The 23,801-nt window shown below is 43.5% G+C and overlaps 2 protein-coding genes across 7 annotated transcripts in view; one reads left to right on the top strand and one right to left on the bottom strand.

Annotated features, from left to right (window-relative positions):
• ABCC10 (ATP binding cassette subfamily C member 10) overlaps positions 1 to 17,262 on the bottom strand; it is a 71,414-nt gene extending 54,152 nt beyond the window's left edge. Inside the window, exons 1-6 of one of the 2 annotated variants that reach the window (XM_078779406.1) lie at positions 17,235 to 17,262; positions 16,828 to 16,972; positions 14,654 to 14,820; positions 8,952 to 10,332; positions 5,367 to 5,594; positions 653 to 809 (exon numbers count right to left, since the gene is read on the bottom strand). In XM_078779406.1, coding sequence (XP_078635532.1) covers positions 653 to 809; positions 5,367 to 5,594; positions 8,952 to 10,332; positions 14,654 to 14,814 — 1,927 coding nt within the window. In that variant the 5' untranslated portion in view covers positions 14,815 to 14,820; positions 16,828 to 16,972; positions 17,235 to 17,262. Of the gene's footprint in view, positions 1 to 652; positions 810 to 5,366; positions 5,595 to 8,951; positions 10,333 to 14,653; positions 14,821 to 16,827; positions 16,973 to 17,112 lie in introns of both variants that reach the window. The other variant, XM_068115006.2, reaches the window with a different exon arrangement.
• Positions 17,263 to 17,751: 489 nt separating this feature from the next.
• Positions 17,752 to 23,801, top strand: part of PREPL (prolyl endopeptidase like) — a 41,820-nt gene continuing 35,770 nt past the window's right edge. For 2 of the 5 annotated variants that reach the window (XR_013623688.1, XM_068115011.2), the window contains exons 1-2: positions 17,785 to 17,933; positions 18,352 to 18,531. Coding sequence is in view for 2 of the 5 variants with exons in the window: in XM_068115011.2 (XP_067971112.2) it covers positions 18,409 to 18,531 (123 nt within the window). In the remaining 3 variants the exon portion in view is untranslated. Of the gene's footprint in view, positions 17,934 to 18,351; positions 18,532 to 23,801 lie in introns of all 5 variants that reach the window. The other 3 variants (XM_078779405.1, XR_013623689.1, XR_013623687.1) reach the window with 3 other exon arrangements.

The following is a 23,801-nucleotide window of genomic DNA, read 5'->3' as shown; positions in this document are numbered from 1 at the left end:
ACAAAACGTGGTGATCATAACTACCAAGCTTAGTGAATTTCTGCACAACTGTTTAGGAGATAACGTGACGGACAAACTGACAAACGGAGCCGATTGCCATATCGAATATCCCCACATTTCCTTTGAAAAAGCGTGGGGGTAATAAAAGGGCCTGATGAACTGGATAATTGATAGTAGATACACAATCTGTAAGATAAGATTTAAACCATTCAAGAGCAGGTAGGAAGAAAGTGAAAGATCCACAACAAGTTTGCCAAGTGCACTATGACTGCATGGCAGTTGATTCATCCGAGAGGGGTTAGGCTTCTTCTGAGTACACCACACAGTTTCCTGGACCAAAACTCCCACCATTAACCACCGCCCCATCACACCCACCCACAAGAGCTACACAGAATGGAAAAAGATTCTGCAATCATTATTGGGATAATTGTGGTGTTTGATGATCGTGAGATCACCAGTCTAAATACTCTCCCTAGTCACTGTGATCCAGCAAATAAAGTCATATTTACATTAAGTGATGCCTTGCACGTGATGACCATTCAAGGTTTCACCTCGTCACCAAACCACAGTGTGTCCCAAGCTATGCTGAACTGACCGACTGGGCCAGAGTTGCTGGAGGATACAGTGTCAAACATGTGCCTCTCCCATTCACCTTTGGTGTAATATGAAGACATGTCAAATTCAGGCAGTGAGAGAAACTCCTCAATCCTGCTGAGCGATATCCAGGCCTCGACCAAGCCATTCAGTATCCAGGGGAAGGCATTGAGTGGCGTGATGAGCATGTTGATTAAAGCCAATACTGTGAAGACCTGAAAGAAAATACAAGCAAAGCTCTCTCAAGACAAAAGTGATGTCAATTTAATTTCCTGGAATGTTATTCCACAGTAAAAAAAACCCCTAAAACAATTAATAATAAACATCACAATAATTAGGGCCTGGTGTTGGCTTAAGAGTTAAGGTAGCTGGCTTAAGATGTTAGGGTCCTGAGTTTGAGCTCCTGTCGTCCAGTTAAACACAACACCAGGTGGGTCGACTCAGCCCGTCAACCTCCCGAGGTCGGCAAAATGAGTATCGCCGACTCGGAAGAACGAGCCATTTGAGTATCCTGCGTCGGAATGGAAACCCGTCCGGGATTGTACCTCCTAGCCAATAGAAAAAAAACTGCCTTGGCAGTCCTATACGTCTGAAAACACAAAAGGAATGGTTCTCCTTCTTCATCCTCTTCTTCTCCCTCTTCACAATGACGGGGAAATCACAAAATGGTGAAAAAGAAATTTTAAAAAGCACAACCAACTAGATGACTGTGATCACAAAGCGATTGCCAAGGGTAAGTGTCCCCCAGGACCCACGATCTAATGATGGCAATATTATTTTTTGACCGCCATATAACCTTGACATTCAACATTTAGGAACAGAGTGTGAATTAAGAAAACTAGCAACAGAACCCACCTTACAGGCGGGGCTTCAGTTGGGAAGCCCAAATGAAAAGGTAAAATATCAGAAATTGAAGCCTTTTTTATTTTAAACGATTCACATAAACATCCGTTGAATCATATCACATGCAAATCATCAAAATCTAAACAGCACATGGCTAAACAGCACATGGACGATCACGTACCACATACGTCTCGCGTCTAGCTCGCTCTCATGTTGTCCCGATAATGATCCTTCCACAGGTTCACCGACGGAAACCTTGTTACGACTTTTACTTCCTCTAGACAGTCAAGTTCGCTCATCTTTTCGGTGCACCGGCACGACCCCAGAACGGCCCGTGCAGGGGCTGATCCGAGAATCTCATCAAACCGTCCGATCGGTAGTAGCGACGGGCGGTGTGAACAAAGGGCAGGGACTTAATCAACGCGAGCTGATGACTCACGCTTACTGGGAATTCCTCATTCGTGGGACACTGTCTCAAGCCCCAGTCCCCATCACGGATGGGACTCAGCGGTTTACCCGAGCCTGACAGCGAAGGGCAAGGTACACGCTGGCCCGTCCAGTGTAGCGCGCGTGCGGCCCCGGACATCGAAGAGCATTAAACGTTCATTAAACATTAAACGTTCATTAAAGGATTACGAAACGAAAAACATTACGAAATTACGTTCACACCGTCACGTCAAACACTACCGTGAACACATACATCGTCACAACAGCGTCACAACATTGTCACAATGAGAACATCATCACAATGAACGTTATGCGAACGCGAATGTTATGCGGGAGTCCAAACCAGAGAATGCTGGAGGCCAAAGCTGAAATTGGAAAAACTAAATTGCCTATTTTACTCCCAGGGGTCCCAGGATTACCCACCCAAAATATCTTTGCGATCGGTTCAGCAGTTTTTACGGTACCTTCGAACAGACAGACAGACATTTGGTGAATTATAGTAAGATGTGTCCCCATCTACAATCTATCCATAAAACTCATCATCATGAAAATCAGAGGAAAATTATTTAAGTTATGATCAAAAAGGTGTTTACGTCACAATCAGAAAAAGTAAACCAAGGACATAAAACAAATATCAGGTGCACAACTTTAGTATAGGCATGCTATTATGATGCAAGAACATCTTGAAAGGCCAAGCGGTCTTTGAGATTCCGCATTGGCAAAATTGAGCGATAACAAAAAACACGGTTCTTTTCTCAGACTGCCATTTGACCTTGACCTTTAACCCAGAGGGATATTATGTAAATTAAGAATAAATCCACCTTACTCTAGCCTATCGAAGAGGGCAATTTCGTTCCAATCAGATAAACCTTTAGCAAGTTATGGTGAAAAATATTTCAGTCAAAATGAGGTCATGACCTTAAAAACAGGTTAAGGTCAAAAAAAAAATTAAGCCAACCTCATATACTTCGCATTCCAATTATTAATGCAAAATGTAAATCCATAAGTCCCTGCCGGCTCCAAGATGCAGCTCGGACATTGACATAAAAAAGGGAAAACTAGAAAGGCACTCGGTAGAGTGCAAAGCTCCGCCAGGCTGAACATTGAACAGTTTATGTTTTGTATCCCACTGATAGGCCGGATCTGGATTCAGACCTGAACCAAAATCAAATCGGCTTGTTCTTGTCACTTAACTAACTCATCCACTAAGTTTTGGCATAATCCGTTCATAACTTTTGAAATAACATGTTATATATCATTTTTGAAGCCGTTGTTTATTGTTGAATCCTGAGTTTGAATCCCGGTTGATCGTTGAATTAACGCCAGGGGAGCTGACTCAGCCTGTGATCCTTCCGAGGTCGGAAAATTGAGTACCAGCCGATGCAATGAATGTGTCGGTGTGTGCCCAGGTTTAGAATAGGTACACCGTATCCCTGCATGTCGTAAGAGTCGACTAAAGGGTTGGCGTCAGGAAGGGCACCGGCCATAAAACCATTGCCTCAAAAAGGGAACCATGATGATTGCCATGGGGCCCGCAAGGCTAACCCCCGCTATAGCAGGGAAAATGGCCTTAAAAAGGGTTTTTTAGATTTTATATCATTTTTGTCCCTATCTTTTAATGGTGAAGAATCACTTTTTAAAAATCCTCAGATCCATATCCGGATTCAGATCTTCACAAAAATCTAATCATTTCGTCATTGTCACAAATGCAACCTCTCCACCAATTTTTTCCCGAATCCGTCCATAACTTTTTGAGATATCCTGTTCACAAACAAACAAATAGACAGACAGACAGGGGTGAAAACATAAACTCCATCCATCTTTTGTGGTGGAGGTAAAAAAATTAAAATCCAAACAGTGGTTTAGTACTCCAAGGGGTCTAAGAAATTCTGGGGAAATATTAAAAATCAGGGCACCTGCAAACCTATACCCACAATCATCATTTACAGTGCCCTGCAAACCTATTCCCCCTCCCCCTTCCCTCCAACGTTTTCATATTTTGTTACCACCTGAGCTTATTTCATGATGCTTTCAAATCAAACTTAACAAAGTCTTCGCAAACTACTCCAATATAATAAAGCTTAAAAATGCAGATAAAATGTGAATATGTTAGATCAAAAGAAAATCAGATGATTCTCAGTTACATAAGTATTCAAACTCTTTGCCCAATTAACCCAAAATTACTTCAGGAGCAAATTATTTCATTAAATTCAACAAAATAATTATAAAATTATTTAGCAGCAAACTGGTTCACAATGTCACTGTAAATCCAACAATGATTTTGAAAGATCGACAAGGTTCTATGTCCGAGATGGGGGTCAGCGTTCATCAATCAAAGATATCCCGTTCCCTTCACAAAGCCGGCCTCTATGGACAGGTGGCAAGAAAGAAGCAATTACTGATAAAGGTACATCTGGAAGCCTTATGGAGGCTTCTTTGGAGTTTGTAAAAAAAAAAAAGCATCTGAATGATACTGCAGGCATGTGGAGAAATGTTTCGTGGTCAGACAAGACAAAAATTGAACTTTCTGGTCTAAATTCAGTGTTACGCCAGGTGCAAGCCGAACACTGCACATCACTGAGTCAGCACCATCTCTACTGTCAAGCATGGTGGTGGCAGCATCATGTTATGGGGCTGGTTTTGCAGCACAATGATCCGAAGCACAAAGCTAAAGCCACAATGGAGTGGCTGAATAAAAATAAAATAAATGTCTTGAGTGGCCCGGTCAAAGTCCTGACTTGATCCCAATTGAACATTTACGATGAGACTTGAAGATTGCAGTCCATTGATGATCCCCATCAAACTTGCCAGAACTAGTACAATTTTCAAGTGAAGAATGGACAAATATTTCACAATCTCACTGTTCAAAGCTGGTAGAGATCTAGCTAGTAGATACTACCTAAAAATACTCATAGCAGTCATTGCTGCACAAGGTGCTTCCACCAAGTACTGATATAAGGGGCTGAATACTTTTACAACCAGTGAATTTTGATTTGTACATGTCTTTTGCAGGTATTCCTGGCATGTAACCTCCTTCAACAATAAGTGTTTAGTTTGATCTCCTCAGTTATGAATAAAAAAGTTCATTTGGAAAAATTGTTTCCACATAATTCGGAATTCATCCAAATGTGGCATTATTAGTAAGGGGATGAATACTTTTGCAGGCCACTGCATCTTCAACTACCTCGCCTGCTCTTCCTTCCCCTTCAGTTCCAACCTCCTTCTGAAATAATGTTCTCCACAGTTCCAACCTCCTTCTTACACCTCCTTCCAATAATTTATTGATCCTCGGTAAATTTGTCAGTTGAAAGCCAATTTTAAGTCAAAAGTGCTTGTTATCAAACAAATGATCCAGTTGACTGTGATGTTGTTCACATCATTTTAACATATTAGCATAAACATGCTCAGTTCTTCTAAAATCTCACAGCAGGTTTTGGTAAACAAACTACAAAAAATGCTCACTGTTTGGGTAACAGAGGTACCTTTGCTGCTGTGAGGTCATGCCCCAAGCTGGAGTACGTGACAAAGGTCAGGATGGAGATCATCACAGGTGTCGTGGCCCAGAAGTAGACACAGAGGGCATCAAGATATTTCATGCCTTTGAGAGCCTTAAGCTCATCGATCCGGCACTGTTGAACGCTGCGCTGGAAGTGTGTCTCCCAGGCGTGGAGCTTAATACTCCGGACACCGTGTAGGAGCTCAGAAACTATCTAAAAGTTCATGGGACAAACAAGTCATGTCATGAAAATGCAACACCAACCCACCTTTCCTCTTCCCAATCTCCCCACATTGCATTACTAATCCTTCTGCTATCTCCTGAAATACCTTGACCTGAGGTGGGCAACAAGTTACCACCAAAGGACCAGGCCACTAATGTATTGTGCAATTCAGGGCGAAGCATTAGATACCTTTGCTATAGATACCAACCCACCCCTTTACCATAGGTACCATACAACCACTTTATCATAGGTATCATACCACCCCTTCGCTACAGATACACACCCACCACTTTGCTACAGATACCAACCCACCACTTTACCATAGGTACCATACAACCACTTTACCATAGGTATCATACCACCCCTTCGCTACAGATACACACCCACCACTTTGCTACAGATACCAACCCACCACTTTACCATAGGTACCATACAACCACTTTACCATAGGTATCATACCACCCCTTCGCTACAGATACACACCCACCACTTTGCTACAGATACCAACCCACCACTTTACCACAGGTACCATACAACCACTTTACCATAGGTATCATACCACCACTTTGCTACAGATACCAACCCACCACTTTACCACAGGTACCATACAACCACTTTACCATAGGTATCATACCACCACTTTGCTACAGATACTAACCCACCACTTTACCACAGGTACCATACAACCACTTTATCATAGGTATCATACCACCCCTTCTAGTCAGGCAGATAGGTGTATCCATCATAAGAATTGTGGGTTTAGACGTACAAGCATGAAATTTGGCACAGTCATAGATAATAATCTAATGAATAATTCCAGATATGGACCCACCGCGAAAACATCCTATGGTAGCCATGGCGGCCATTTTACAAAATGGCCGTTTTGACCGCGATTATTTTTTACCGGACGACACAAATGCTTCTTTATGTTCTAATGAAATGACTCTAGATACACATATATGCCATAATTGTATTCTCCAAATGACCACAATTTGCATTTGTGTTGCCAGCAATGTCAATTAACCCACCAAGCACTGTAACGGTAACTTATATTACTAGATAGTTCCAGTTTGATCTTGTTTATACGTCACAATTTTCTCCACCACACTGGCACAAAGCGGTACATTTCAAACTAGCTTGTTTGCACTTGCATCGTCCCTTGCGACCCTTTTTGCATTTACAACAAATCAGCTCCCTTGATGAAATGCTGGCTTCAGGAAGCATGGACCACAGGGGTTTCCAGTTGTGGGGATCGATCCATCCCCAATCCCCAGGTGAGGGCAGATCCATAACAACCTCGAGCATGTTTCCCCAGCAGTGGCCACCCGTGTACACAGCCCTCTTGATTTGTTGTACCAGGGCTCCTCTGGTAGGGGGAATAGCTTGCATGGCTCGTCCTTTCTTCGTGAAGAGTGCCTGTCGAGCTTCGTCTATGTTGACAAGATTGCTGGTGTGATCGTAGAGAAGAATGGTGAACCGCTCGAGCACTGCCACAACGTCATCAGAGATGTCTGCTGTCCCCGTGGAGAGATGAACTAACGCTGGCGTCAATTCGTCAAATACTTTCCAGGTATCCCAGGCTGTATTCTTGCCCCGTGTATTAAATGACGAGACTGTGTCACACCCTGTGTATGCATGGAACATCGGGAGGGCCTGTGACTTATCTGGTCCGAGGAATGCTGCAATTTCATGTGCTGGAATATACCTGAAGTGCTGGCCTGTCCCAAAGGCCACCCAAAGCTCCTGGATTTTGAGTTTGGTTGTTGCTGCCACAGCCAATACCACTATATCTGTATCCACCGTACGCAGAAGAATTTTCTGAAATCCATCACGGACTGCATCCGCGAGATGTATCATCATTCGTGTATCAGCCTCCTCATGGTCACATGGGGCAAGATGACTGGTGTCACGTGCGGGAATGCACGTCACATCTGAACCATCCGTGGTGACTATCTGCTTATCTGATACAAGATGTGTGATGTGTTTTGTCAAGAAGGCAAACAGTTCTGTTTTGTTTGTATCAATTCTCAGGAACTGCTGCCAATTTCCTGGAAGAACAGTGGATCCGTCAACTCTCCTTCGAATGCCTTTCCCACGTTTGTCCCTGGCTTGAGATTTCAGGCTGTTGTTTTTGTAAAATGGCCGCTAAAAGCGGCCATTTTGTAAAATGGCCGCCACGGCTACCATAGGACGTTTTCGCGGTGGGTCCATATCTGGAATTATTCATTGGACTATTATCTATGACTGTGCCAAATTTCATGCTTGTACGTATAAACCCACAATTGTTACACCTATCTGCCTGACTATTCGCTACAGATACCAACCCACCACTTTGCTACAGGTACCAACCCACCCCTTCGCCACATACAATCTTCATCACAGTCGACCTCACATACAATCTGCACACGTGAATAGTTCACCTACCACATCACATGTGCTTGCGTAAGCAGGTGTCCTTAATTACATTGACGAGATAAATAAATAAACTGCTCACTAGTGTGCATCAAATGATCTAGTCATACTTTTTGTTGCTGACATGAGCCCTATTTCTGTAAGAAATAGGTATTTGCCCTTACACGAGCCCTTACACGAGTACTTGTTTCTTATACTTCTGCCTCCATTTCTATAAAATATTTTGGATTTTCGATTTTGTTTAGAATCCGAAATTTTTTTTGATCAATATTGGAATTTAATATTTGAATTTGAATTTAAAATATTTTGGAATCCGAAATATTTTACAGAAATGCTATATAGAGCTTGTGCAACAACAACAAAAAAAGTACGACTAGATCAATATGAGAATTTTTTTTTTTAACAGGGCGTTTGATGCACCCAACTGTTCACCTCCGTTTTTTGACAGGCATCTTAGAATGGGAAACACCTCTCGGAATGAAAAGGTGTGTTGTACGAAAAAAAACAAAAAAAAACAACAACAACCTTTAGAGGCCATTTTTTCCCCCCGCTAGCGGGGGTTGGCCTTTTTCGGGAGCCGTGGTTGTTGTTGTTTTTCGGTCCCCTTTTTGAAGCAATGTTTTACGGCCGGATGCCCTTCCTGCCGCCAACCCTTTTTGTCGCCTTTTACGACAAGCAGGGTATTACCAGTGAACTGGTACTCAATTAGCCGACCTCGGAAGGATGACAGGCTGAGTCAACCCCCCTGGCGTTAATTCAGCGATCGACCGGGATTCGAACCCAGGATCCTAGGATCCTAAGCTGGCACCCTAGCCGCTAGCCCAACACCAGGTACGAATGCAGTGTTAAAATTTAAAATCCAAAACGTAAAAAACAATACAAAACCAAAGGTGTGATTGTAGTAGTTTACACGAGTACCAACAATAAAATTCCTACCTGAGCCCTTGTGTCCTTGTGTCCCATCATGCGCTTACTGTACCGCCCAATCCAGTTGGCAATGACCTTGTTCAACGGAATGAGCAACAGTGCAACAGCAACTCCAGGCAGGAAGGACAGCCCGACCTCCCTGTAGATGAGGAATAGCGACACGGCCACCTGCAGCGGGAGGCTCCAGAACTCGTGAAAACTTGGACAGAAGTTGACCACACGGTCCGTGTCTACGCTCATGTGGTTGACAATCACACCGGTGCTGCTTCTCTGGAGATTGCATGAGCTGACACAGAGAGCTTTATGGTATATGGACATCACAAGCACCACACGGACAGACAAAGCCACTTTGTTAATGAGATATGTGAACTGGTTATTGAAGATGGCGCCAAAGAAAGCCGTCAGGAACATCCCCAGAGCATAATAATAACCGTGCGCTATTGGCTCTCTTCTGTTCTCCATGAAGCTAACAAGGTAATTGAGAAGCAATGGACCCATGAAACCCAAGATATTTCCACACAGACGCAGAATCCCAATTAAATAATAGCGAAAGCCAAATGCAGAATGCAATGTTGAGAGGAGCGTCTTTTGGACACGCTGCTGTCCCTTTGAAAACAACATGGAGTCATCACTGCTGTGCTGTTTTTGAAAGAGTCTCGAGGGGGTTTCAACAACTCCTCTCTGACCGTCACTTCTTTGACTTCTTTTTGCCATGGTCGCTTGCTTACGTTTATCATGGCATTTTGAGAAGAGCTGCCACAGGTTGGCAACAAGGAGCGTCTGAGGTAGTGTGCAGGTGTCATGTGGGGAACAAAGGCGGCCGTCATAAGCCCGTGCCATGAGCGGATTCAACCAGGCAAACCACAACCGCGAGACGCAGCCCTGGCCGGTTTCCTGAATTTCCGCGCTCTCTCTCGGCCTGTCACCAGCCATGAGCAAAGGTGTCTGCTCACTCGTGGTCCCAAGATCTTGGGGACCATGAGCTTGGGAGCAAAATAGGAGCAACAACGAAAGCAGATAAGGGCCCATCAAAAAGCAGCTAAGAGCCACTGCAATGTGGTTTAGCAATATTTTAATATCCAATGTGAAAAATACATCTTCAAATGCTGTAACGGCATTGATAATGAATGCGGGTATCGTGAATATCCAAACAATGACCAGCCAAACAGGCCCGCAGGGACTTTCTCCTGGTAAGGGCCTTCTGAAAAGCAGAGCAGCTGTATGAGTGATCCAGGCTAGTCCAGCAACAGCATATGTCTGTATGTCCACCCAGGCTCCGTCCACCACTCCCAGCAACGTCACCACCAGGGAGAAGAAGAAGCAGAGAGTCACCAGAGCAGATGTTGCAGTTCTTAACAACCAGCCACAGCAGCACCTTCTCTCAAAAGTCCTGTTAATCACAACACCAAAAGTTTACTCTCCTCGTTGAATCCAAGCAGCTTGTGCGTTTGTAAACATTATCCCTCCAAAAAAACTTAATGTTCCCAGCATTGAATTATAAATGACCTTGACCTTCAACATTTTGGCATAGAGTGGAAATTTCGAAAATGTGTGCCATCTACAATCCATCCATAAAACCCAACATCATGAAAATCAGAGGAAAAGTATTCATTTTTCAGACTGACATTTCACCTTGACCTTTAACCGGGAGGGGTATGATGTAAATTATTTGTAAATTTCCCATTATTGATGCAAATTTTCATTCTGAAAGTTCCTGCCGGCTCCAAGGTGCAGCTTGGAAATTGGCATAAAAACAAGGAAGAAAAAAGAAAAAAAACAGACCTCAATGGTGGTTTAGTACGTCTCAGTATCTAAGAAACTCTGAGGTACCATTAAATTAGGGTCGCTAATTGTAGAAACAAACCCTCCACCTCTCCCCTATTCCATAGAAGGCTTCATGAGAACTTAATGGAATTTGATTGTTAAACCTCTACCTTCAAATGCAAGCCTGAGTCCTGTGGAGACGAGAATTGAACTACAAAACAAATTGGGGCTACAAAACAACTCCCCAAAACAAATTTTTCCAATGTCATGGAAAAATAAATAAATAAATAAATAAATAAATTGACACCCACATTATTCGATTATTTTTCATTAAAACATTACAACAACAACTTGTCTCTCGCTCTCCCTGTTGTTGTGTTGTAAAACATCATTCCAAAAATACTTTGCAACAAAATGAAACAGGTTGAGATGGTTTGGTCATGTGTTGAGGAAGGATGAAAGTGACTGGTTGAGAAGAGTGATGGAAATGAATGTAGAAGGAAGTAGAGGACGGGGAAGACCAAGAAAGACTTGGCTAAAGATGGTGGAAGAAGAAATGCGGGCAAGGGGGTTAACAAGGAGAGATGCAGAAAATAGGGCAAAATGGAGAAGATTGTCATGGGGACCGCAAGGCTAACCCCCGCTCTAGCAGGGAAAATGGCCTTAAAATGCCTGTTGTTGTTGTGTATGCTCTTATCATAAGTGTTATTACTTTTGTAATGAGAAGCGGCTTTGGAAAAATGACACGAAAAACGTCTTGGAAGAACTCCACGTTAGCGGCAGTAAGGGTCATGTTATTAAGGCAGTAAGGCCGTCTACTCACTCATTCCCGGACCCGTGACCACATCACCCCCGTCCTTTACAAGCTTCACTGGCTCCCCATCCCCCAGAGAATCCAGTACAAAATCCTCCTCTTGACATACAAAGCCCTCCATAACCTGGCCCCATCCTACCTGGCTGACCTCCTCTCCAGACACACTCCCACCCGCAACCTCCGCTCTGCTGGTACCAACCTCCTGACCCCCTCCATCCGGACCAAATTCAGATCCTGGGGGGACAGGGCCTTCTCCATCGCTGCTCCCACCCTCTGGAACTCACTACCTCACACCATCAGAGACTCCTCCTCACTCACCACATTCAAAACATCACTAAAGACCCACCTGTTCAACGCTGCATTCAACATTCAACCCACAGCATTTAACCCCTGACTATCTCTTCTCCTTCTCCCTCCTTTTGCTTTAAATATTTCCCTATTGATTCTTGTCTTTTTGCAATTGTTGTTTTCATGTATTGTTATGCATTATGTTTGCCACTCTGTCAAAGCGCCTTTGGGCTTCTGGAAAAGCGCTATACAAAATAAATGAATTATTATTATTATTATTATTAACCCTTGTGCGTTATATAGACTGCAGTAGATCCAAGATCAGGTGCGTTCGTCGACGTTATAAGCATAGACTGATGTCCGGATTCCTCCAAATTTATTTCAGTTTCGTGTTAAACAGCATTAGCAACTGTTTCAAAAGGTAATCATACGTGTTTGTGGTTTATATAATTTTTACTTCTGGTAGGGGTCATTGCTCCCATAAAAATGGCGCGATAACCTATTTATACACGTTTACACGGCGTTTGGCCAGGGAGGAAACACCCCTTTGGGAGACGGGATTTTTTTTTTTTTTTGTATGCAAGAGAGGCTCGTTTAAGAGCTAGCACATCAAACATATATTAGCACATAACCACCTTTAGAGACCATTTTTCCCCGCAGAGCGGGGGTTGGCCTTTTTTGGGCACCTTGGTCCCCTTTTTGAAGCAATGTTTTATGGCCGGATGCCCTTCCTGCCGCCAACCCTGTTAGTCGCCTTTTGCGACACACAGGGAATTACCAGTTTGAACAGGTACTCAATTTGCCGACCTCGGAAGGATGACAGGCTGAGTCAACCCCCCTGGCGTTAATTTAGCGATCGACCGGGATTCAAACCCAGGATCCTAGGATCCCAAGTCGGCACCCTAACCGCTAAGCCAACACCAGGCTACACATATTAGCACATAAAACACACAAAAAAACATAAACAAACATGTAAAACAATAAGGGGAGGGGGAGAAAAGATGGGGAGAGTGAGGGAAGCACACCAGCACAACAGTAGAGAACACAGGGACATCGGGAGATCATCATCGAGGTAGAGGGTGGGGGGGGTGGGGGGGGGGTGGGGGGGGGCGGGGTTTAGTTGAATGAGTGAATGAATGGTCGTTTTAAGGCCATTTTCCCCGCTAGAGCGGGGGTTAGCCTTGCGGGCCCCATGACAATCATGGTTCCCTGTTTGAGGCAATGTTTTTATGGCCGGATGCCCTTCTTGACGCCATCCCTTAGTCGCCTCTTACGATGCGCAGGGATACGGTGTACCTATTCCAAACCGGGGTACACACCGTGATCATTCATCCCAGCAAGCTGGTACTCAATTTGCTGACCTCGGAAGGATGACAGGCTGAGTCAACCCCCCTGGCGTTAATTCAGCGATCGACCGGGATTCGAACCCAGGACCCAGGACCCAGCCGGCACCCTAACCGCTAAGCCAACACCAACATTCCCCCAGGGGGGGAATTAGTTATTGGTATTAATATTGTTGGTATTAATATTGTTTTGTAATACCATTAATATTATGCGATTATTGTTTGTTTTGTTATGAGAAGCGTCCTTGGAAAAACGCCACAATAAAGCTATCTTAACATGGAGCATGGATATACACCTCAACATGCATCCCCATTGGCAGGGAAAACCCTCTTGGGGAGGGAGGATGAAAACGCTACAACCTTCATTTTGTGGCCCTTAGTCCTCCTGTTAAGTTTGGTTGAGATTGGATAAGTAACAACCGAATGTATCACTGTCAAAAATCCTCAGACAAACAAACACCAAATTGCGTATTTTAGTATGATAATTAACTTAAAGATCATTTTTTTTAAATCCGGAAGCTTAATGTAACTGAATCAGTCTTGTATACCTCACCCTTATACTGTACACTGTAAATACCATGACATTGAGTCTCCGTTTAGGATATGGAAGCTTTATTGATCACCATCAAACGCAGCGTCGATCAGCATCATCTTCACCCCAACCCTCACAGATCACACCCTCTCGTGTTATATATTGATGTATATCATGGTTTTAGAAGTATTATGAAGGTGATTTGTGTTCTACAGTGTTCACGTATAAAATTCAATTTGAAGATTTCAAGAAGTGTTTTATTAGTTATTCGTGCAAGTTGTTTGTGTCCTTTATGACATCCTTAAAAACGGCAAGTTTCCTGTTTGGAATGATTTTCTATTTTGTTTGACTGCCAAGCAGACAGAGTAAAAATATTATCTGGCTCCTCTCTGTGCATGTGCATGTGCTTTTGGAACCCTGGTGTTGGGCTAGCGGCTAGGGTGCCGGCTTAGGATCCAAGGATCCTGGGTTCAAATCCCGGTCGATTAGCTGAATTAACGCCAGGGGGGTTGACTCAGCCTGTTCATCCTTCCGTGGTCGGCTAATTGAATACCAGACTACCAGTTCACTGGTAATTCCCTGTTTGTCGTTAAAGGCGGCAAAAAGGGTTGGCGTCAGGAAGGGCATCCGGCCGTAAAACATTGCTTCAAAAAGGGGACCGAAAAACAACAACAACCACGGTTCCCGAAAAAGGCCAACCCCCGCTTTGCGGGGAAAAATGGCCTCTAAAGGTGGTTTTTCTCTGTGCATGTGCGATCGGGATGAATTCAGAGCCAAGGCATGGTAAAATGAGAGGATGTTCCGACTCGCGTTCAAAATATAACGTCCAATCGAAACAAGTTGTTTCTCGATCATAAACTGTTCATCCTAAACTGATAAGATGGGCACACACAAACCAATTGCTTTAAACCCCGCTCTTTGCTTTGCATGTGCTGTGTATAAAAATGGCTACTACTATCACATGTCCCACCTTCGTCCCAAGAAAGCAGCGCTGCCTGTAGCCAAGAGCAAGTGTGGGGCACTGCACAACACAAGCTGTGTGAAACAATGACCTGGACGACCTTCGTACCACAGTGGGAAAGGGTTGGTCACGTTGCTACGACAAAATTCCGCAATGTCATCGGTCCACATTGTCCCCTGGATCAAACACAGGATGTGAACACAACATTACCATCTTTCTGGGGCAATCACACAAATATATTCTCCTCCAGTCTGTGTCCGTCTGTCTGTCTGTCACTGTCACTCTGTCAGTCCAGGGCGGAGCTTCGCTAGCCTGACTCCACCCACAATTACAAGCTCAAAAAAAAATCGAATTACCATCATTTTGGTCACGACTTATAGGCTCAGGCCTCTGGTGTTCTTTAAAGACTTAACAACGCATCTATCATGACATAAAGGTATGTTTTGAGGAAAGAAATGTATGTTTTGTTTACAACCCATGCAGAGGAAATGAGGTAATGGATGTTTTTTCGGGAGCGATCGAGGCACCGGCAGTGGTCTCCTATACATCACCAAAAGAAAAGTTTAGTGTGCCTTTGTGTGTATAACTGCTCTGAAATGAGTTTTTTTTCATCCTAATAGGAAGTGCCTCATACTTTGTGTCTACGTTGCAGAACCTACACTCGTGTGATTGACTCAGTCCCACCATTTTCGTAAATCCATTGGTGTGGTGTCCTTGGTGTTATCCATGTATAATGATGCGTTCTCTATCCCAGTTGAGCTGACCTCTTCTTAGCCATTCCAAAGAGCCTTCTTCGTCTATTCCCAATCTGTCCAACTCCTTCCTGCTTCTGTCCAACTCCTTCTTTAAAAAAAATACCTTCCTGCTCTTTTATAGTTTCCCCAGTTGTCAGTGTATATCTGTTGATATTGTGTGTGTGTGTGTGCGTGTGTTAATTTTTTGTTTATCATGGCAAAATGTGCAAATTTCATTTGTCACTCCTTGTGGGAACTCAAATGTTACTAGGAAGCTCATAGATCATTTCATAGATCTAGTGTCATGTTAAAACTTGATGTGACGGCAGACAAGATCTGGCGATGACGTCACGGCCTTGCAGGTCTCCGGTACCTCAAAATTTAGCACGACACCTCTGATTTCGCTAAAAGGTCTGAAGGTGAATATCGGAAAGACTTTGGTGATGGCAAGTGGTGTGCAGGAAGGGTGTCGGAGTGAACTCCATTCAATGTACAATGTGCGCTGAGTGGGTTAATCAAAAATGTAGTGGTCTGAGAGGGTCATTAACCAGTGTGGCAGCTACATTCAAATGTAAGGTGTGCACAGAGGGAGCTCTACCCCGAGGTTAATACTCCGAGGACCAAAAGGACCCAGAGCAAATAAAAGACCACAATGACTAAAAAGACTGAAAAGACCCCGAATACCAAATGAACCCCAAAGACCCAAACGACCTAAAAGCCTGAAAATATTCCAAAGACCCTTAACAACCCAAAGACCCAAAATACCCCAAAGACCCTTAAAGACCCCAAAGACCTAGAGGACCCAAAATGGGTATTTTTTAGCTAGGGTGACGGTTGATGGGTGATTGTGAAAAGTGGAGAGGGGTGTGGGGTTATTATGGGTATTGTTAGGTAGGGTGATGCTTGGTGGGGGATTGTGAGGGAATGGTGGAGGGGAGGGGAAAGAGGGGGGTGTGGGTTGGTTGTGGTTATTGTTAGCTCGGGTGACGTTTGATAGTTTTTGTTTTTTTCTGGAAAATTGAGATTCCTCAAAAACCAAGGACACCAAAGTTGAACAGAAATCAGCAAGAGCAATATTACCAAAGGAAATCAGCAAGAAATTAAAGTCAAAGTTGTATCAGCACAAAATATCCGATGGCAGAAAAATGTGTTGCACACTTGGAACAGGATCGCCCGTCGGGCGGGTACTCTACTAATCAAGTTAATGGATGCCCAGCGTATCAATAGAGAAGAGTAAACAAATACAAAATAGTGTTTCCGGTGCATTTCAGTGACGTATTCAGTAGACAGATCGCACATGGCGAACGCTATCCAAAGGAACTGTACCGGCATACAGTATGTACAGTATGTACAGTATGTACAGTAGGTACATTATGTACCCTAGTTCATTTTGGTGACTAGACGGTAGACGCATCTCGGTATTTGTCAATAATTAGAATTAGGACTTACGATTGTTAAATGAAGTTAAAAAGCTCCAGCGTTTCCCAGGTAGCCTGGCACAGGTGATGCACGTTTACGTTTAGACACTTCGTCTTCCCCTCGTTTCCGTGTCGGACTATAAAATACAAGCTCGAACCGACTGCATGAGACAACTCTGTGAACGGGAAGGTCTCGTTAAAACCAGGAAGACCATTAGCATTATGTTAGTGTTAATAATTATGTTTTAAAATATTTATCCAAAAATGCGCTACGTTACATAAATATTACTTTACATAAACGTAACGCAGCACTCACAATGACAATACGCCTTTGAGATAATAAATAAATAAATAATCGCGTTAAATGATACGAAGGAATAAAAGAGGAAACAACGATTAGGGTAAAAAATTGACCCGGAATTCCCGTCTCAAATGCACCATTATCCATTAACGTGACGTCAGAGGCTTCGGGTTTCGTTACGTTATTTCTCTCTTTGAATATCCCTTTACTTTTTATTTTTTTTACTTCATTTTATATATAATTTCGTTTTTTAACTTTAGTTTTATTCTACGTTGAAAGTAGCATGAACTGTAAGTTCGAGAGTTTCGAGCGGTGAATGATACGCGCGTATTAAATGTATATTTCGAATCGCACTGGATACGTTTAAAGAAAATTATGTATACACTCGGATTTGCGAGCTATTAAATTCACAAACGAATATCACACTATCTCTTCAATTCATAATACTTGTCTAAAATAAAAGTCTCACAGAATAATTATATCTATATGAGTGTCCCGATGTAGAAGCACGTCTGGTGAATCAACCCAGGAAAGAAAACGTCACTTCCGCTTGTGCAAGATTGTAGAACTTTTGAGATGGTACAGGATTTATTTCTTTATTTTTACCTTAATTAAACCAGTCCCAATGCTTCTTTACAGCCAAACTGTCTCGATGAGTCAGATTTCGGTTTATTTGTAAAAGTCCTTGCCAACCAAACGACCGACCGACCAACCAGCTGACCAAACAACTCACCGCGATTACGCGATATCTTCTTCAACGTGGAGTCGTCTACCGTCGCCGAGCACCGATGGAAGGCTCTAGGCTGACATCGAGAAGGTAGCAGGTTAGAATCCAGGTGAAAGCAGCATTATTAAATGATTTTGATTCTTCGGCCCCAAAAAACAGCTATTCATGTGAATTACCGTGTCCGCATTGGATTGTTTATTAAAACCCAGGTGGCTTACTCCTGACCTTCAGCGAGTGAATGAATGAATGAATAATGTACATTCAGTGCCAGTAGACTTCATAATTCATGGATGACTTTCAAATGCCTGCCAGACAATCTGAATTTATTAATTTAACATGAAAAAGAGCAAATGTCTTGCATCTTGCAGGTGAGCAACCTTGCAACAAGCTCACCTGCTCAGATCTTGAGAAGGCAGGATGACCCTTTTGCACTTGAGGAAAGTCTTAAATTGGATCATTTTTAGGAAAATGAATAATTTTGTTGTTTAATTTGTTTATCCATGTGATGTAACTGATTTCCCTTTCAGTGATTCCACCATGATCTGACGAGCTCAACGGAGACTGAGAAAAAGGGGGGCATCATCATGCCAATGGGCTTCCCTCTCAGAACTCTTGGTCTCTCCAAACTTCTGGTTTTGGCTCTCACCAGGAGGCTAACCTGCACACCTGGAGGCCTTCGGCAGAATGTGAACAATGAGTTATTGAAGGTAAAGATGAAGCTTGTTTTAAAAATTTTTAAAGCTTTTAAATTTGTTTTCTTACTTTGTTTCCCAACGTTAAATTAATCTACTGTAAATGGACGAGGTGTGTGTGTGTGTGTGTGTGTGTGTGTGTGTGTGTGTGTGTGTGTGTGTGTGTGTGTGTGTGTGTGTGTGTGTGTGTGTGTGTGTGTGTGTGTGTGTGTGTGTGTGTGTGTGTGTGTGTGTGTCATGCTTTTGAGGAGTTCTACGGAATCTTTCTGATGTGGAATGTGAAACACCAAAATGATCGTCATCATCTCCTGAGTTGATAAACAAATTAACTACAAAGAATCCAGAAGAATTCCCATATTTTAAGCGCACACCATGTTAATATGGATATAGAGCAGCTTAATAATAATATGTCCTTCCATGACAACATTCTAATTACAAAACTAGAACGCACCTTTGCCAGGCTGAACCGTTTACCTTTTGTATCCCACTGATAGGTCGGATCTGGATTCGGACCCGAACCAAAATCGAGTCGGCTTGTTCTTGACACCTAACTCATCCAACAAGTTTGGTCAGAATACATCCACAACTTTTTGAAATATCATGCTATATAGTTTTCTCAATGTTGAAGAATCACATCAAAAATTAAAAAAAATTATCGTATTCGGATCTTCAGCAAAATCAGGTTAATTCTTCCTTGTCACACACCCAACCTGTGCTCTGTCCCCCAAATATTCCTTGAGGTAGCACAAGATCTGCCTGCAACCCTCTTTGGTGAAACTGCCAAAATCAAGACTCTCTGCTCACCTTCGCTCCTTCATTCCTCTTTTCTCCCGCCTCTGGAACAAACTCCCTCACTCTCTTCAATCCCACTCCTCCCTCCAGGTCTTTAAAACAGCTGTTCACCACCATCTCTTATCTTCCCCCATCCAAAACCTTGATCTTTTCTACCCCCGTTAATTCACTCTATATCCACTTTTTTAAAATTCCGACTTCTTTCCTGGAAGTCCTTGACGTGTCCATGTGTTTTATACTTCTCCCAACCCCCCCCCCCCCCACCCCTTCCCATGCCCCCCCCCAAGCCCTTTCCCTCCCACAGATATCCTGATGTCCCTGTTCTCTATTGTTGTACTTGTGTGATTCCCTCTCTCTCCCCATCTTGTGTCCCGCTCCCGTTATTAGAGGGCTTCGTAAGCGAACCTCTATGGCAATTGCATGTATATGTAAATCCATTCAAAATTTCACTGTCATTCCCCATTCCCTTGGGAACAATATTTCATGTTGTCATTTCAAATGTCCCTTCCATGATCCGCCATCTTGCTCACGTGATCTTGCTTTGCTGGCCGATCTCTCGAGCGTTAAACGAAGGCCACACGAAGAACGTGACGTATTTCCGTTTTATGTTTCTACTTCCGGCTTTCTTCAAATTAAGGCTTAATTTCCATTACGCAATGACATGAAACAATCCTGAATACGCTTTAACTACCTTTAGAGTCGACACCACCACATAGCTCACATCTCTCAACTAAACAATATGAAAAAGTGATCCTTATTAGAGTCAACCGCGCTAACGATACACCTTTCATCACTGACATTTGCATTTACTTAGTAAGAAACATGATAAGTTAATTACTTCTGAGGTAATTTCAATGTTTGTTCTTTTCCCCCACTTCGTACTGGGCCATGCTGCCCAGACATACAAAGAATACCTCGGCCTACAGGTGTTTGCGAGGGCTGCGTACTCGATCGACTGACCATTGTCGACGAAGCTCTCACTCTACGCAATGCGTATTTTATGTTTTATATGCCCGTTTATGATTTTTGTCATTAATGTTAGCTCTTACACGAGCCTCGATGTTGTATCCAAAAAAAAACAAAAAAAAAAACATGTCCACCAATTTCCATGCGAATCTGTCCATAACTTTTTGAGATATCGTGCAATATATAGGTGTTGGCACAACCACTCAATGGTGAAGAATCACTTAAAAAATTCTACTAGCAGGATCCGGATCTGGATCTTCACCAAAATTGAAGCAATTCTTCCTTGTCACATACACTACCTGTCTGCCAAATTTCGTCTGAATCCGGCAAAAACCTTTTGACAAACCCTGTTCACAGACAGGGCTGAAAATATTGTTGGAGGTCTGTGTCATTCCGTCCCTTGAGAATACAATGTGCTTATAAATCGGCACAGGCCAGAATGAGCGAAAGGCATGGTCAACCCACCGGTTGACCTATTTATTCATCGGGATCATTATCATGAATCGGATTTGCTTTACGGCATTGATGGCTGAGGATTTTATAATCCCGACTCTGCTTATGTACAGTGCATTCAGAAAGTATTGAGACCCCTTCACTTTTTTCACATTTTGCTATGTTGCGGCCTTATGCTGAAATCGTTTAAATTCATTTTTTCCCTCATCAATCTGCACTCAATACCCCATAATGACAAAGAGAAAACAGGATTTTAGAAAGTTTTGCAAATTTATTAAAAAGAAAAAACTGAAATATCACATTGACATAAGTATTCAGACCCTTAACCCAGTACTTAGTTGAAGCACCTTTGGCAGCGATTACAGCCTCGAGTCTTCTTGGGTATGACGCGACAAGCTTTGCACACCTGGATTTGGGGGATTTTCTGCCATTCTTCTCTGCAGATCCTCTCAAGCTCTGTCAGGTTGGATGGGGACCATCGGTGGACAGCCATTTTCAGGTCTCTCCAGAGATGTTTGATTGGGTTCAAGTCAGGGCTCTGGCTGGGCCACTCAAGGACCTTCACAGAGTTGTCCCGAAGCCACTCCTGCGTTGTCTTGGCTGTGTGCTTAGGGTCATTGTCCGTCCGTCACCTTCCGTCAAACCGATGACGGAAGGTGAACCTTCGGCCCAGTCTGAGGTCCTGAGCGCTCTGTTTCAGGTTTTCATTAAAGATATCTCTGTACTTTGCTCCGTTCATTGTTCCCTCAACCCTGACCAGTCCCCCAGTCCCTGCTGCTGAAAAACACCCCCACAGCATGATGCTGCCACCACCATGCTTCACCGTTGGGGTGATATTGGGCAGGTGATGAGCGGTGCCTGGTTTCCTCCAGACATGACGCTTAGAATTGAGGCCAAACAGTTCAACCTTGGTTTCATCAGACCACAGATTCTTGTTCCTCACAGTCAGAGTCCTTTAGGTGATTTTTTGCAAACTCCAAGCGGGCTTTCATGTGTCTTTAACTCAGGAGAGGCTTCCGTCTGGCCACTCTGTCATAAAGCCCAGATCGGTGGAGCATTGCAGTCATGGTTGTCCTTCTGGAAGTTTATCCCACTTCCACACAGGATCTCTGGAGCTCAGCCAGAGTGACCATCGGGTTCTTGGTCACCTCTCTTACCATGGCCCTTCTCCCCCGATTGCTCAGTTTGGCCGGGTGGCCAGCTCGGCCAGCTCTAGGAAGAGTCCTGGTTTCAAACTTCTTCAATTTAAGAATTATGGAGGCCACTGTGCTCTTGGGAACCTTCAATGCAGCAGAAATTTTTTTGTCGGCTTCCCCAGATCTGTGCCTCGACACAATCCTGTCTCTGAGCTCTGCAGGCAGTTCCTTCGACCTCATGGCTTGGTATTTGCTCTGATATGCATTGTCAGCTGTGAGGCCTTATATACACAGGTTTGTGCCTTTCCAAATCATGTCCAATCAATTGAATTTACCACAGGTGGACTCCAATCAAGATGTGGAAACATCTCAAAGATGATCAAGAGAAATGGGAGGCACCTGAGCTAAATTTCAAGTGTCATAGCAAAGGGTCTGAATACTTATGTCAATGTAATATTTCATTTTTTTCTTTTTAATAAAGTTGCAAAACTTTCTAAAATCCTGTTTTCTCTTTGTCATTATGGGGTATTGAGTGTAGATTGATGAGGGAAAAAATGAATTTAAACGATTTCAGCATAAGGCTGCAACATAATAAAATGTGAATAAAGTTAAGGGGTCTGAATACTTTCTGAATGCACTGTATGTATGTATGTATATACAACAACAAACAACAACAGGCATTTTAAGGCCATTTTCCCTGCTTGAGCGGGGGTTAGCCTTGCGATCCCCATGACAATCTTCTCCATTTTGCCCTATTTTCTGCATCTCTCCTTGTTAACCCCCTTGCCCGCATTTCTTCTTCGACCATCTTTAGCCAAGTCTTTCTCGGTCTTCCCCGTCCTCTACTTCCTTCTACATTCATTTCCATGACTCTTCTCAACCAGCCACTTTCATCCTTCCTCAACACATGACCAAACCATCTCAACCTGTTTCTCTTCACAGCATCCATCACAGGCTCTATTCCCATCATCTTTCGCAATTCATGATTTGTCTTCCTCCCTCTCAACGATACTCCACACATCCACCGAACCATTAACATTTCCACCCTTTCCATCCTTCATTGCTGCTCTACGTTCATTACCCATGTGTTACGTGCTCCTCCCCGACCCCCTGGTCACGGTGTACCTCCGAGCCCCGAGAGGAGTCACAGCAGAAAAATGTGTTATTCTGTATGTCAAAGATCAATGGTGAAGCCACACCAATTGTTACTCACAAACAAATATTGTATTAAGATCACACAAGAATAACAGTACAACAATAATATGAATCAAAAGTACAATCAATATCCTATGATGGTACCATCAGTTTTATAATATATAACTCACTGTGCTCCACGTGAGTGAAACAAGAACATCCCCAATGTATCTAATCCCCGGCTTCAAGCCAGAGTCGATCCACTCCAGCGATCGTCAGATCAATGTCCAATCGAGACCAGAATCCCGTTGGGTTGGCAGGTACAGTCCGGCTGCCAAAGCTGTGCAAAGGCGCCCTCCAGGCGACTGGGAAATCACACCCTCGGGTATGGACGAATTAACCTTCAAAAAGCCACGTCACACACACACGCCAGATCCACGTCTGAATGCGGTGAAAATGGTCGAAGGGAGATGAAACCTTGAGCGAAGCGCAAGTCAAAATGGCCGACGGCCCGGTCTCGTGGCGCAACGGCACGACGATGGTGATGATGATTCTCTTCAGAATCCACCGCAAAACCTGACACGCAGGTTGATCTGTCACAGCGATAACAACTCTGTCGCAGGAATCCCTTTCCTGGGAAACCCAAAGTTCACTCGTGACTCTTGCTCGCCAATGTTCGCTCCAGACCGCAAAGCAACTATGCTTCTTGTCCGACTCCACTCACTCCGCCTTCTTTTTCTCTTCTTCCTCTTCGTCATCCGGTTCCCGATCCGGTTTCCTGTTTCTTTTTAACACTAACTTTTT

Source organism: Myxine glutinosa, chromosome 5 (assembly GCF_964187855.1).
Source record: "Myxine glutinosa chromosome 5, kmMyxGlut1.1, whole genome shotgun sequence".
Classification (NCBI taxonomy): Eukaryota; Metazoa; Chordata; class Myxini; order Myxiniformes; family Myxinidae; genus Myxine; species Myxine glutinosa.
This window is presented reverse-complemented; position numbering and strand designations above follow the sequence as displayed.